The sequence below is a fragment of the Vitis vinifera genome, chromosome 9, assembly GCF_030704535.1.
Source record: "Vitis vinifera cultivar Pinot Noir 40024 chromosome 9, ASM3070453v1".
Lineage (NCBI taxonomy): Eukaryota > Viridiplantae > Streptophyta > Magnoliopsida > Vitales > Vitaceae > Vitis > Vitis vinifera.
Genome location: NC_081813.1, coordinates 17,837,673 through 17,852,218, shown reverse-complemented (window position 1 = coordinate 17,852,218; position 14,546 = coordinate 17,837,673). Strand labels below are relative to the sequence as shown.

At 32.5% G+C, this 14,546-nt stretch overlaps 1 protein-coding gene and 1 non-coding gene across 3 annotated transcripts; both read left to right on the top strand.

Moving 5' to 3' along the window:
• Positions 1-1,652: 1,652 nt before the first annotated feature.
• LOC132254322 (receptor-like protein 1) lies at positions 1,653-4,380 on the top strand. Of its 2 annotated transcripts, XM_059739706.1 has the most exons (3): positions 1,653-1,834; positions 2,054-3,641; positions 3,929-4,009. In XM_059739706.1, the coding sequence occupies exons 1-3, from the start codon at positions 1,807-1,809 to the stop codon at positions 3,930-3,932; spliced, it is 1,620 nt and encodes a 539-aa protein (XP_059595689.1). In that variant the 5' UTR covers positions 1,653-1,806; the 3' UTR covers positions 3,933-4,009. The 2 variants fall into 2 exon arrangements, with proteins under 2 accessions (XP_059595689.1, XP_059595688.1); XM_059739705.1 differs by having other exon boundaries at positions 1,654-1,834; positions 2,054-4,380.
• A 3,890-nt stretch (positions 4,381-8,270) lies between these two features.
• Positions 8,271-8,344, top strand: TRNAV-AAC (transfer RNA valine (anticodon AAC)). The gene has a single exon. It is a non-coding gene; the product is annotated as a tRNA-Val (tRNA).
• Positions 8,345-14,546: the final 6,202 nt, after the last annotated feature.

Genomic DNA, 14,546 nt, shown 5'->3' with positions numbered 1-14,546 from the left:
TACATGTGACTTGCCTTTATAAATTGTTAGGAGAGTGTTGTTGCATTCATATTTGCTTGTAACTTTTATTCTTTGTTGGAAGGTTGTTGGAAAAGAAGTTCATAGTCATTGAGAAATTTTAAGGAAAGATTATGTGTTGGGAGAACCTTTAAATTGTTCAAAAAAACCCTCTTCACCTTCAAAACCAATTGTCCAATAACCTACAAAAAAAAACAAAGGAAACTTATTTGTAGAAATATAAACCCCCGATTACAAGAATCTCTCAATAAGATTTTCTTAATGATTAGTTAGAAGTTTAACTGAAATTTTATGAAACTGGGACACTCTACAATAACAAGTCCATAAATTTTTCTTGCCACTTGTCTTGTGTGTATGCCTATGTGTGCATGTTTAATTAATTCTCTTACATATCTCTTTTGATTGAGTTTCAGAACTTGCTAACATGAGCAATTTGAAGATCTTAAACTTGCAAGATAATCAACTCAGTGATGTCCTACCAGTCCAAGGCAAGGGAATATATACTTCTTTCATTTTTACATCAATTCATCATTTTTCCCAACCAAAAGTTCCCAATTATGACTTAATTTGGGCAGCCAAAATTCACTGTTTTATCTATAGAATCAAGATTCATTGATCAGTATTTCCAAATTTGACGAACTTAAAAGAACGTTGGGTTAAATTTTAACATCATAAAGATTGCTTCCTACCCATGAGGAAGTGAATAATTAGGTTTACACTCAACACGGGAATGTGGTTGTGGGAGAGTGTTTGGAAGCGTTTTCTTTATAAAAATTAGATGTTGGGCAAAAATTTTAAAAATGCTTTCAAAATTTTAGATGATCACTTGAAATAATTCTTACCTACACTAAGTATGTTTTCTTTTGAAAATCACCTTTTTTTAAATATCTATTATCTAAACACTAGGGTGATGTTTGTTTTTTTTTTTACTTAATTCTGAATAAAACTTTAATGTTTAATATTATTAAATTTTAGGTTGTTTATTTTTTTAATATTTTATTTCTATTAAACATTAGAAAGTAAATAAAAAAAATCAACATGTTACTTTTTTCATTTAGAAAAAGCTAAATATTTTAATTTTTTCTGTTCAGCAAAAAAATTATAATAAGTCATAAAAAAGTATAAAAATAAATAATGTAAAGTTTGAAATCAAATTACTTTCAGCAAAAAATTAAAAAAATAAACGCCCTCTAAGGCTATATTTAGTCCTCGAAAAGTACTAAGAAAAGAAAAAAAATGAAAGAAAAATGATTTTTTCATATTTGATTTTACTATGAAAAATATGAAAGTAAATCAAATATAATTAAAATTAGTTAGAAATTTATACATCAATTTTAAATTATTTAATCTTTATATAATAAAGGAAAATAAATTAAATGAGTTTAAAGAAACATATGAAAGTAATTTATTGAAGTTAATTTATTTTTTTTCAATCATTTTTTCTTTCCTTCTACGTTTCTTTTCTATTTTGATTCCTTCATATTTTCTCTCAAATTTTCTAAGAACCAAACATACCTTAACTGATTCATTATAACAATATTTCCCGTTGACTTGCTACCCAACAATTTTAGAATGAATCTAATTAAAGGGCTCTTATTTATTTATTTATTTTGAGAGGATGCATGATTTCAACCGATCCCAACACTAATACTTGTTTTTATTTTGGTAGGTTTGGTAGTCTTCAATAAATTGGAGGTCCTGGATCTGGGTGATAATGCCTTGATTGGGAGCATTCCCCAGTTTATATGGAACTTGTCCTCTCTCCAAATTTTATCTTTGAGAAAAAATATGCTCAACAGCTCTCTACCCAGTGAAGGTAAAAATCAGATGAGACATTATCCTATATGTATCCATAAATTAGTTTCTTTTTTCTTCAACAAACAAATGAAATGCTAAGTTTCATCTGTTGGTTTCCAATATTGACTAAAAACGAATGAATAAGTCAGATAGTAGTTGTTTATAAATTAGACGAAATTATACTCTTATGGCAAGTAAAATTTGAGAGGGAGATTGAATGTGGTATGGGCTTTTGCAGGCTTCTGTAGAATGAAGAAGCTCAAAAAGTTGGATCTTAGCTGGAACCGGTTTGATGGGATGCTTCCTACTTGTCTGAGCAATTTGAAGTCTCTCAGAGAGTTGGATCTCTCGTTTAACCAATTCACAGGAAGTGTTTCTTCTTCATTGATAAGTAACCTCACATCTCTTGAGTACATCCATCTTGGCTATAACCATTTCACGGGTTTGTTCTCGTTTAGCTCATTTGCTAACCATTCGAAGCTTGAAGTAGTGGCTTTGCCAAGTAACGATGACAATTTCGAGGTGGAAACTGAATATACAACTTGGGTTCCCAAGTTTCAGCTCAAGGTATTGGTGCTATCACGTTGCAATCTGAACAAGCTCACTGGGGATATCCCAAAGTTCCTCTCTCACCAGGCATACTTACTGCAAGTCGACCTCTCCCACAATAACTTAAAAGGAGATCTCCCAAACTGGATGCTTGAAAATAACAGAAGGTTGGAATATCTAGATTTGAGGAATAATTCATTTAATGGTCAGTTTCCCCTTCCCTCTTATCCTAATATGCTCCTTTTAAGTGTGGATATCTCCAAAAACAACTTCAGTGGACTACTCCAAGAAAATTTTGGGGAGATGCTTCCATGTCTGGAATGGTTGAATTTAGCAGAAAATGCTTTTGAGGGTCAAATTCCACCCTTAATTTGTAATATAAGTAGCCTCTGGTTTTTGGATTTATCAAGTAACAACTTCTCAGGAGAAGTACCAGCACAGTTGACTGTGGGTTGCACCAATTTATATGTTTTGAAATTATCAGACAACAGATTTCATGGCCCTATATTCTCAACACAATTCAACCTGCCTTTGTTACAAGTGCTGCTTTTGGACAACAACCAGTTTACAGGAACTCTATCCGGACTCTTGAACTGCTCGTGGTTGACTTTCTTGGATATCAGAAACAACTATTTTTCAGGTGAAATTCCTAAGTGGATGCATGGCATGACAAATTTAAGAACACTCATCATGGGAAATAATTCTTTCCATGGTCGGATCCCTCATGAATTCACTGATGTACAGTATGTAGACCTCTCTTATAACTCATTTACTGGCTCTTTACCCTCTTTCTCGCACCTTGGCTTTGTGAAGCATCTACATTTGCAAGGGAATGCATTCACGGGATCAATACCAAAACATGTCCTAAACCCTGAATTTCTATTGACATTGGATCTTGGAGATAACAACATTTCCGGCAAAATTCCCCATTCAATTGGCCAATTTTCTGAATTGAGGGTTCTGTCATTAAGAGGAAACAACTTCATTGGCCAAATTCCAAATTCCTTGTGTCAGCTGAGCAAGATGAGCATATTGGATCTTTCCAATAACAGATTCTCCGGGCCAATTCCCCATTGCTTCAATAATATGACTTTTGGGAAGAGAGGGGCTAATGAGTTCTACGCGTTTTTTCAAGACTTGATTTTTTTCTTTCAAAGACATTACGAGTATGCAGTTCTTCAAGGACCAGAGCCTTCCTCCAGCATGCGAGGCAGGAATGAGGATCCATATTTGCAATACGACCCACAAGATGAAGTTGGATTTATTACAAAGAGCAGGTATAGCATCTACAAGGGTGATATCCTCAACTTCATGTCTGGCCTGGATTTGTCATCTAACGACCTCACTGGTAGAATCCCTTATGAACTAGGACAGCTGAATTCAATCCATGCATTGAACTTGTGGCATAACCGGCTGATAGGATCCATCCCCAAGGATTTCTCAAAACTTCACCAACTAGAGAGTTTGGACCTTTCTTATAACAGTTTGAGTGGAGAAATTCCTTCACAACTTACTAATCTAAATTTTTTGGCTGTGTTCATTGTGGCTCATAACAACTTCTCAGGTAGAATTCCGGACATGAAAGCACAATTTGGAACATTCGATGGGAGCAGCTATGATGGTAATCCTTTTCTTTGTGGGTCAATGATAGAGAGAAAATGCGAAACTGTTGTAGATCAGCCGCCAACCATGCTATATGATGAAAGTGAAGGAAAGTGGTATGACATTGATCCTGTCGTTTTCTCTGCAAGTTTTGTAGCATCATATATTACGATTTTATTGGTATTTGTTGCACTTCTCTACATTAATCCTTATTGGCGAAGAAGATGGTTCTATCTCATTGAAGAATGTATATATTCATGCTACTATGCTGCTTCTGATATGCATTATAAGTTATTTGCTCTTTTGTACAAATAGAACTTGGCATGGAGGGAAGCTTAAATTTGATAAATGTTGTTGCAATATGAATTTTCCATGTACTTACCAATGAAGTATGAAGCACTGATACTATTTATGAAATTTATTCCATGTTTGCTTACATTTTTTTTCCTTTCTTTCTTCGTTCTTTCATCCAAAAAAATTGGTATTTATTGCTTGATATATATATATATATATATATATATTCCATAGCAATATGTAATGACTTTTCTTATCATATGTTTATTATATTTAATTTTACGAGCAAGATTGTTGGAGAAATGATCACAAAGTTAACTTGAGAGTAAGAAATTAATATGGGGGATTTGTTATGTTGTTATTCATGCTTGAATTTTCCTCCAAAATTAAAGAAATTTGAAATAATCCATGCTAACTATAGAAGCTAAAAAATTTCTCCTCATAATGATAGCAATATGAATTGAATAAAATATTAGAAAAAAAAAATCACATCATAAAAAGTTTCTAGAATGCTAAAAGTTGTAGAACTCCATCAAAAGATGTCTCTTCTATAGATATCAGTAGGAGGTAGGATTTGTCACCTCCCCACTATCCTTAGTTTCCTTCTATTGATAATCATTGCATTAGTTGCACTGTTTCGAATATCAAGGATAATGTAGACAACATGAGATTACAACTAATAGAAAATATTCAACATGTTGTCTATTTCTCTCAACTATCTATACAATTGTTATTAGAAGTAGGCTTGGTCAACAATCAGTTTTCTTTGAAGAAGTCGAGACTCAAAATTCTTCCAAGTAGTGTTTTTGAGTTGGATAAAACACTACTCATCTAGACATATTTTTGAAAAAGGGTGCAACAGACTCTACTTGTAGTCAGTGGCAAGAAACTCAACTTGCTGAATATTTGTTGTTAATCTTCTTAGATCACCCTTTCTTGATCTACTTTTTGAATTTGATTGAATTTTGAGCCTTCATGTTGAAAAGTTGTGGAGCTTTCACATTTAAGTATATAATTTCTTGCTCGATTCAATGCTAAAATAAATTTAGTTTATGTAATCACTTCTTATATATCTTTTGGGAGAAAATTTTGTTTCCATCCATATTTTAGATGCATGCACCCATGATCCCATCCTAACAAGGATTACTATCACAAAATTTTCTTTTTGTGCAAAACTAAAATTACAAAAGAACTTATGATTATTTAATTTTGAGTTTTTTAAATTAAGTTAATTAATTAATTAATTAATTAATTAGAGTTCATTGAGGCTAATTAATTAATTAGGATCTAGTGAACTAGATTAAGCGACCTAATCTCATGGGGGGCTTAAGTAACTTAAGCCCACAAGAGAAATTATATTAGCCTTTTTAGGGTTTAGAGTTAGATTGTGTGCTATTCCATCTTCTAGGAAAGAAAACCCTAGCTACCCTCTCTCCTCTAGATGTGTAATTACTTTACATACATGCTAAGGATCATTTTTTTTTCTTTCTGAAAACTTATATGTTCCTTATTCTAATTTGGATCTTAGATGCATATGCCCATATCCCATTCTAGCAAGTTAATTATTCCTTGGACTAACAAATTCCCACTATTTTTGAAATCTAATTTCAATTTAATTTGGTCATGTTTTTTTATCGCAACCAAGGGCTATTAAGGACACAAAACTCAAATTTGGATATCCAAAAAAGGTATTCATTTGCCCATAAATACTCAACTCAGTAAAACCATGGGAAGGGATTGATTAATATTAAAAAATAGGATTCATTGCATCTTTTAGAGATTAGTTTTTTTATGTTCAAACATGTCTTTAGAAGTTTTTTCATGACTTATAAGTTTATTTCTTCTTGAAGTTATGATTGTTAGGAACCCTGAATTACTCCATTATGTCTTGGAACTTTAAGGTGCATAAGAATCTATCCTAGGCTCTCTAAATCTATCACAGAGGAAACCTAGGTATTCAAAACACAATATTGATACCATAGAAAACATAAATCTAGAGAATAATGTCACATACCTTTGATTCAAATGTTCTCAGATCAATTTCAGCCGATGTTGAATTCTCCAAAGTCGTAGTAGATCTTGTAAGCACCATGATCTTCCACTTGATGACTCCTCCTTGAGTCTAGGCACTGAAATGGTGGAGACCTCAAGGTTGGAGTCTAGGGTTCTCCCTCTAAACTATGGGGAGAGAATGACAATACTTAGAAACCTTAAGCCCTAAAAGGGTATTTATAAATTTCCTACTAGGCTTAAGTGACTTGAATCCACCATAGGCTTAGGGTTACTTAATCTAGTAAAAAAATGTTGTTAATTGATTAATTAACCACACAAGGCTTCAATTAATCAATTAGCACAGACCAGAGATATCGTTCACTTACCCTTTTGCAACCTTAATTATCGAAACGCCCTTATACACAAAAGTGAATGAAAAACCCATCCAACTCTCATAAACTGTCATCAAGAAATATGAGCTTAGAGCAAGAACTATTGGGACTTATAAGACATATTGGCTTCCTCGGAATCCAATTCTGAAGTCAACTCAACATCCACTACAAAGAGTCAAGTACACTCCAGTACCCTATGTATATTAAAACAAGACACCAAGTGCTCAAGTCTACAACATGTTATCCACTATATATAGTCTTCCCATGAACTAGTTGTCGATAGTCTAACAAGATGAAGCTATTAGCATTTTTAAGACTACCTTTACAATCCTTGAGTTACAAATCTTCCTATTATGCGATCAAATGACATACTCTAACTCACTAAGAGTATATGTCAAATTCCACTAAAGGAATTACTGCAAGCCCATAGATTTCATAATCACATGTCCTTAGGATCACCTAAGGGGACACATTTCTTAAAATACATGAGATATCATGGTGCCTGTTGCTACCGATTTTCATCAATAGTGGCCCAATTCATAGGGAATATATGATCAGCTTACGATCTCACCCGTAGGTCAAAGCCACTATTAAATTCTGCACAATCCTCTCAAGGCTAAGACACTATACAATATAGCAGCTTGGTAAAGTCATGACTACTTGATAGCTTTATATCATGACTCATCATAGATCCTATCCAATGTGTAACCATACATACTAGTGCACTCACCATGGGAACCTCATCTCGATGGTTAAGACCAATCATCCCTCCAATTAGGAGGTGGTACATTACAACCTCTAATGGATTGCCTAAGTCCACGAATTGGTTGTGAACAAATCATCTACTTGCAAAGAACCTGTGACTTGGATCTTCTATCTAACTTTTAATGCACCCAAGTCATGTAAAATGCAAGAGATGCTAAGGAAAAATGCTCATAAAGTATAATGCATAGATTAAGGATAGATAAAAGTAAAATAATGTATTCTAAGAATGTTACATCATGTCATGCTTTTAAGGCCTCTGTCCTAACAATGATGTAATGAGTTGAAGAGTACAAATATTGTTTATGCCTTGCATGGAATCAAAGGTTAAATCTCTTTTTTGGATTTTGTTCTTTACATTGCTTTGATGGAGATGTGGAGGATCTTTATTGATACTTCAAAGGCTTAGGTTCATCTTTAATTTTGGGTTTTCCTACACTTAGTCTTTTAACAATGAATTTATTTGCAAGCATTGAAAGAAATGAATTAAAAATAATTTAACAAACTAAATTAGATTCTAAGAACTCAAGAAGACTATAAACTTAGTATTTTCAAATTGGTTTTTTATCACACTTGATTTTGACATTTTCAAAGTGTTTTTTAGTCAATTAGTTTAACAATTAGATGATTCAACCATGGAAATCTAACTTTCAACATTATTTCTTTGATTTTCTGTTTCATCCAAACACCTGAATCATCGTTGATCACATCACCCCAATCTTTTCCATTTTTTTGATATCTCAACAATCATTTTGTTGTGAGTTCCAACTATTGCTACATGGAGGAGGAAACAATTTTGTTAAAATATGCACAATATTTACTATGTTTAATTGTTTAAATAGTCAAACAATATACATTTCAATTGGCCTATTAGCTCAGTTGGTTAGAGCATCATGCTAACAACACGAAGGTGGCAGGTTTGAGACCTGCATGGGCCATAAATTTGAATCATTTTTCAATTCTATATTATGCATAATTTTAATCTAAATCTTCATTTATATGATCATAAATTCAATATTATGCATAATTTTAATCTAAGTCTTCATTTGTATGATCATACTAAGTAAAATAAATTCAACTCTTTGATGATTTGTTGTTTGAAGAATGGTATTTACTCATTTTAAATCTCCTTGCAAACACACACTTATAATGCCCATTTGAAGTAATTATCAATAATGTTACATCACATATGATTTCTCCTTAGCACCACTTCCACCACCATTGGGTTTATCCCATGATGTGATTTAGTACTTAAGATACAAATCAATACTTTCTATTGGATATTTTTGTTTTATAAAATTTTTAGATAGTGTTCAAGTAACATTACTTTCAATTATTATTTACTTTATATTGATAGAAGAAGTGTTGTATGTACTTAATTTTTATATGTTATTTGATTGCTTGATTTATACAATGTCATCATATTAAAAAAATTGTTGAATATCTTATAGGTTTATAGAAATTTATATAGGTATTAACAAGATTATTAAAAAATATATATATATCCAAGAACAAAAATATTTCATCTATAAATGTGTGCAAAGAATGACAAAAATAATTTTGCTACCCAAACTTTATCAACCTTTAGGGATGAATTATTTTGTCTCCAAATTAGAGGAAAAACATTTAGATACATAATTATTTTGTTTCCTAAATTATGTGTCAATATTTTGTCTCCTTATGTAAATAAAATAAAAATAAAATAAAATAACCTTTTGAGACAAAATCATTTGTGTCAATATTTTTTGAACAAAAATATTTTGTTTCCCTATGTAAAAATAAATAAAAAATAAAAAATAAAACTTTTTGAAATGAAATCATTTTGTTGCCCAAATTATGTGTCAACATTTTGAGACAAAAAAACTTTCACTTCCTAATGTGTAAAGAAACCTTTATGGACAAACTAATTTTGTCTCCTAATGAATTCTTACATCTCCAAAATAGTTAAACATCATGTTTGCTAATTTATTTCACAACAAAAGTTATGACTTTAGGTCACAAAAATTTTTGTCGAAGAATATATTTGGCCACAATTTTGTTTTGTCATAAAATAATTTTCCTAACAAATTTGAATATTTTGTCTCCTACTATATTGGATGACATATCTATAGTTTTGAAAATGAAATAGCTTATCTTTAATGTCATAATTTCTTGTAGTGGTTTTTATGCCACCCTAAGAAAACTCGAAAAAATGTTTATTTTTGCTACTACAAAAAACGTTTCTTTGTAGTCTACTCTATGCATTCATCATGTAAATCCTTTAACAACAAATCTCATTTTATATCTACTGGTTTCAACTTTCATTAATCACACACTTCAAATATTCTTATCATAATTATTTTTTTTCTCATTTGATATGCATTAATTATAACCTTAATCATTAATATACTCAAATAATTCTTGTCATAATGAAAAAAAAAGTGAAATAGATCAACCCTTAGATAACTTATTTTTCACTCATATATCTATTATGGAAAAATAAAAAATCTTCCTTTTTTTATTGTCACTATTCCTTTTCTTAAAATTTGCTTTCTCAATGAAACATGAAAAAATAGAAAACTATAAATTTAAAGAGAATTAAAAGTTAAAGAAGAGTTAGCCTGATTTGGTAAGGCTCATGGTAGCACGTTGTCTTAAAGCTACTATCGCCTCCCTACGTGCGGTTTTAATTAATGAATGATAGCTACTCCAAGATACAATCCCAATCATTGACTCATAGCAATGTCTCCTCTATGGGCACGTCCATAGGAACAATATAGAGAACCTATCCCCAATCTTGTTGCCCAAAAAAAAAAAATCAAGGAAGAAGAAAGGAAGAAAACAATTTCTCTATAATATTTCCATAAAATGAAAGGTCATTTTTAAATAATGAAATGACCGTTGTCTAAATCTTATTTATTTCAGAATGGTCAACTCCATAAAATCTCGTAAATATCAATAAATGCACACAACCGTTGGAAAAGTAAAAGTCATTTATCGCCTTTTACTTTCACAACCAAGATTTTTATCTCTTCCTTATTTGTAATAGGAAGTTTGAAACTTAATATTTTTAAATAAAATCTTACACTCCCCCACAAGGTTTAAAACTTCAAAATAATAAAATAAAATAAAACAAATAAATAAATAAAGTAATGGGCAACTTTATACTATGCAATGGGCAACTTTATACTATGCAATGGGTATAGGTGTCTTCCAAACTTGAACCTACACTTAGTGTTGACAATTTTCATTTGAGGATCCATAGTGAACTATGTCTTGAACTAGGCCCTTGAGTCAAACTTTAACATGTCACACACATAGTATTGATATCGGACTTGGTTCTAAGCGGGTTAGTGCTATTAATGGCCATGCACTATAGTATCTTAATTCTCTTGAGAGTTACTAGGGAACAGTCCTACTCCCATAGTTGCGGCCTCACAATGACTCTTATTTAGGTGAGTCCTCCAAGGGTATGTGTAACCTGTACCTCACAGAATTTCTTGCCTTGGGCTCATTCAAGGAAATACATTTCTTAACATCACATCAAAAGCACTATTATCATAGGGATAGAAAGAGACTTTCTCCTGAAAAGTAGTGTTATTAAGTCACACAGTGTGGATCGTTACCACCCATTAAACCTTCTTCATGGGATCTCCAATCACAAAGGTTAGGTTACTGATTCGTGCCCAATTGGTGTCTCAGTTGATTCGTGTCCAGTTGGTGCTCCTTGATTGAGGGAGTAATCAACAAAATTTATAACCTATTACACCATATACTAGGGTAGCAAAGAAAAGGCTACTATAGCATAGTGGCTCTAGGATCGTTCACTGAGATGGGTTTTCACTTCACAAATGATATTAATTCAAAGTTGAATTGGTGTCTTTTCATTTCAAGGTTAGCTTTAAAAGAAAACATAAACTTGCGTTGGAAAAGGTTTGGTTTTAAACTAACCACAAATAGTAACTGATTTTACTTACAAAGAAAAGTGTTTCTTGGAGTTTCAGATCACTAGGCTCAGATTCCTCATACAAAAAGGGAGTTCTGGTCACTTGTTTCTTTTCCTCGCATTAGAGAATTAACATATAGTTAATTATCTAACCGGTGTTGTACAGATGCTTCCCATTAATGGGTTCAAACACTAAATCCCTCTCACTGATGCATCTTGCAATGGCTCGTGCCTCTCACCTAGCATTTGCCATTCAAGGTGATCTTTAACCTTGGATTACCCGTCAAAAGCTCGCAAGAGATAACTAATGGATGTCTCCTTAGAGTCCAAAAGCTTACCAAGTGTTGGCTATTCTAGAAAATCCTACCTTCAAGTCACCTCCCAAAGGCTCGCAAGAGATAAACTAGTGAATCTCCATGGACGGAGATCACTTACCTTACCAAGTGTTGGCCCAAGTGACTTCAAGGCGTTTTAAATTAACTAAAAAGATAAAAACCATTAACGGGTCACACTTTCTCTTCATTAAAAACTAAAACAACAAAACTTCCAAATAATGCATGTGGAAACTTACCCAGCTTTCCTCACTCCAAGAGACGAAAAGCCTAGTCTCTCATCCTCTGAGGAAAAATCCTCAGAGTTTGGTTGGCTAGAAATAAAAAGAACGAGAAAACAAATATATATATGAAAAGCAGAGCAAGTGCTCTGTAGATATATTTCTTACTTATACAAAAGGGTGTCCCCTCCTCCCAAGAACAGGCTCCCGAGAGCTATATATAAAGAAAATTACAAAACAAAATATCTGAGGTTATTCACCCCTTTTCCAAACTTAATAACTAAGGAATCCTATAATTGGTGGGTTACAAGGAGAAAATGGGGATTTAGACATCAAAAATCTGAAGCAAAATATCCAAAAGTGTCGGTCGCAAATATCGGGAAACTTTAGGAGAAATTCCGTTGCACTGTGCAAAATGGCTGCAAAATCATTTCGCAGCAAAAGGGTGATTTTGCAGCCGTGCAAAATTCTTCCTTCAGCTTGGAATGATCGGCTTCCAATGGCTGTAACTCCTTCATTTCAACTCCAAATCGTGCATCGTTTGAAGCATTGGATTGTTGACTTCCCGAGCTTCGAAACGACATATAGCATGTATAAATTGGACTCCAGGAAGTGCTCCAAAAGTGGCTGACATGACTGTCATAAAGAATGCTTCATGGCAGATTTCTCTTTGCTTCCCCTCCTTGCATTCCGGATTTGCTTATGGCAAAGGACTTCAAAGCTTCGGTTCTTCATGTTTCTGAGCTTTCCATTGCTTTGCCATGGATTCCAAATAACTCTCCTCAATCTCAGATTGCTTTGGTGATCAAAAAGCTATCAAAACACCAAAACTTAACACAATTTGATTAGAATTGATTGCAAGGGTCCTTAACATGCCAATTGAGTTAAAAGGTAATAACTACTACTCAAAAGTGTTTAAAAGAGTTAATTACAAGCTATGAAATAACACTTTTTGAGTAGTAATCAGTTACCTCCTAAGGTGACTTCCTTAAGGGCCTAAGCCTCATCCCCCTTGATGATTCTAGGACAAAATTTCTAGAAAAACCTATGGTCAACTGATCAACAACATTCTTTTCAAATCTTACAAGATCCAAGGATATCACATTTTTATTCAAAAGGTTTCTTACTAACTTGTACCTCACTTGTAGATGTTTATTCATCTTCTTGGTTGTGTGAGACTGATTCACCAAATCTATTACAAGTTTACTATCACAATGCACAGATATTGCAAGTAAGGAGTTACTCACTAAAGGGATATCTAAGAGTAAGTTTTTAATCCATTCAACCTCAATGCATGTTGTATCTAGTGCAATTAGCTCAGATTCCATTGTACTTCTTGATATTATAGTTTGTTTCTTAGATCCTTAAGAAATAGTAGCACTTTCTATAAGGAAAACGTACCCTACAGTGGATTTTACATCTAGATTGCCAATTATCCAATTTGCATCACTATATCCTTCCATTACATTAGGGAATCCTTTGTAACATAAAGATAATCTAAAGTTCCTCTAAGATACTTAAATACTCTCTTTAAAGCAATCTAGTGTTCATTACTAGGATTATGAGTAACTCAGTCTCCCAACTACATATGTTATGTCAAGTCTAGTTTTATGTGTAATGTACAATAAGGACCCTATTATTTAAGAATACTTTAATTGTGATATTAACTCTCCAACATTTTTGTTCAAATCAATATTAGAATCATAGGGTGTGGATACTGGTTTACTATCAAAGTAGATAAACTTTTTTAATATTTTTTCAATGGCACTTGATTGATCTAAAGTTATACCTTCACTTGTTCTTGATAGTCTCATTCCTAATATTAATATGTGTCTATCCTAAATCCTTCATCTCAAAATTAGTAGACAAATACTCTTTTTATGTCATTCACTATTTCTACATTACTTCCAAAAATGAGAATATCATCCACATAAAGACAAAGTATGATGCATTCTTTTAGGTCCATTTTATAGTACACACATTTATCATGATCATTGACCTTAAAACCATAATCTAAGATGAATTTATCAAACTTTTAATGTCGTTATTTTGGAGCTTGTTTATCACCATATAATGACTTCATTAGTTTACATACTTTATATTCCTATTCTTTTACCTTAACCTTCAGGTTGCTCCATGTAAATTTCATCCACTAAATCACCATTCAAAAAAACGGCTTTTAATATCCATTTGATGTATTACTAAATTATGGATTGATGCTAAGGCTATCAAAAATCCTAATAGTTGTAATCCTATAGACCATAGAATATGTACCAAAATAGCCAATTCCTTTCTTTTGAGTAAAACCCTTAGCTACTAGCCTAGCTTTATAATTATCTATTCTACCATTAGGTTTTAGTTTCTTTTTAAATACTCACTTGCACCTAATAACTTTACTCTTAGGAGGTAAATCAGATAATACCCAAGTGTTATTTTTAATTATTGATTCACATTCATTATTGATAGCTTCTTTCCAAAAAGGTGCATCTATAGAAGTCATAGCCTCTTGATAGGTTAAAGGATCTCCTTCCACTAAGAAAGTATAGAAGCCATCTCCAAAGTCTTTTCTATTCTTCCTCTTTTACTTCTTCTATGTTCAACATGAGGTTTCAATGCCAAGTTTAAGGGAGTCTCACCACTAAAAGAATTCTTTGAACCGGAT

What these genes read in the sequence shown, in the direction of transcription:
- LOC132254322 (XM_059739705.1), top strand. Translation starts at nt 1,807, where the DNA reads ATGCTCAACAGCTCTCTACCCAGTGAAG. An exon ending in CAGCTCTCTACCCAGTGAAG is followed by an intron (nt 1,835 to 2,053) that starts GTAAAAATCAGA and finishes GGGCTTTTGCAG; the next exon opens with GCTTCTGTAGAATGAAGAAG.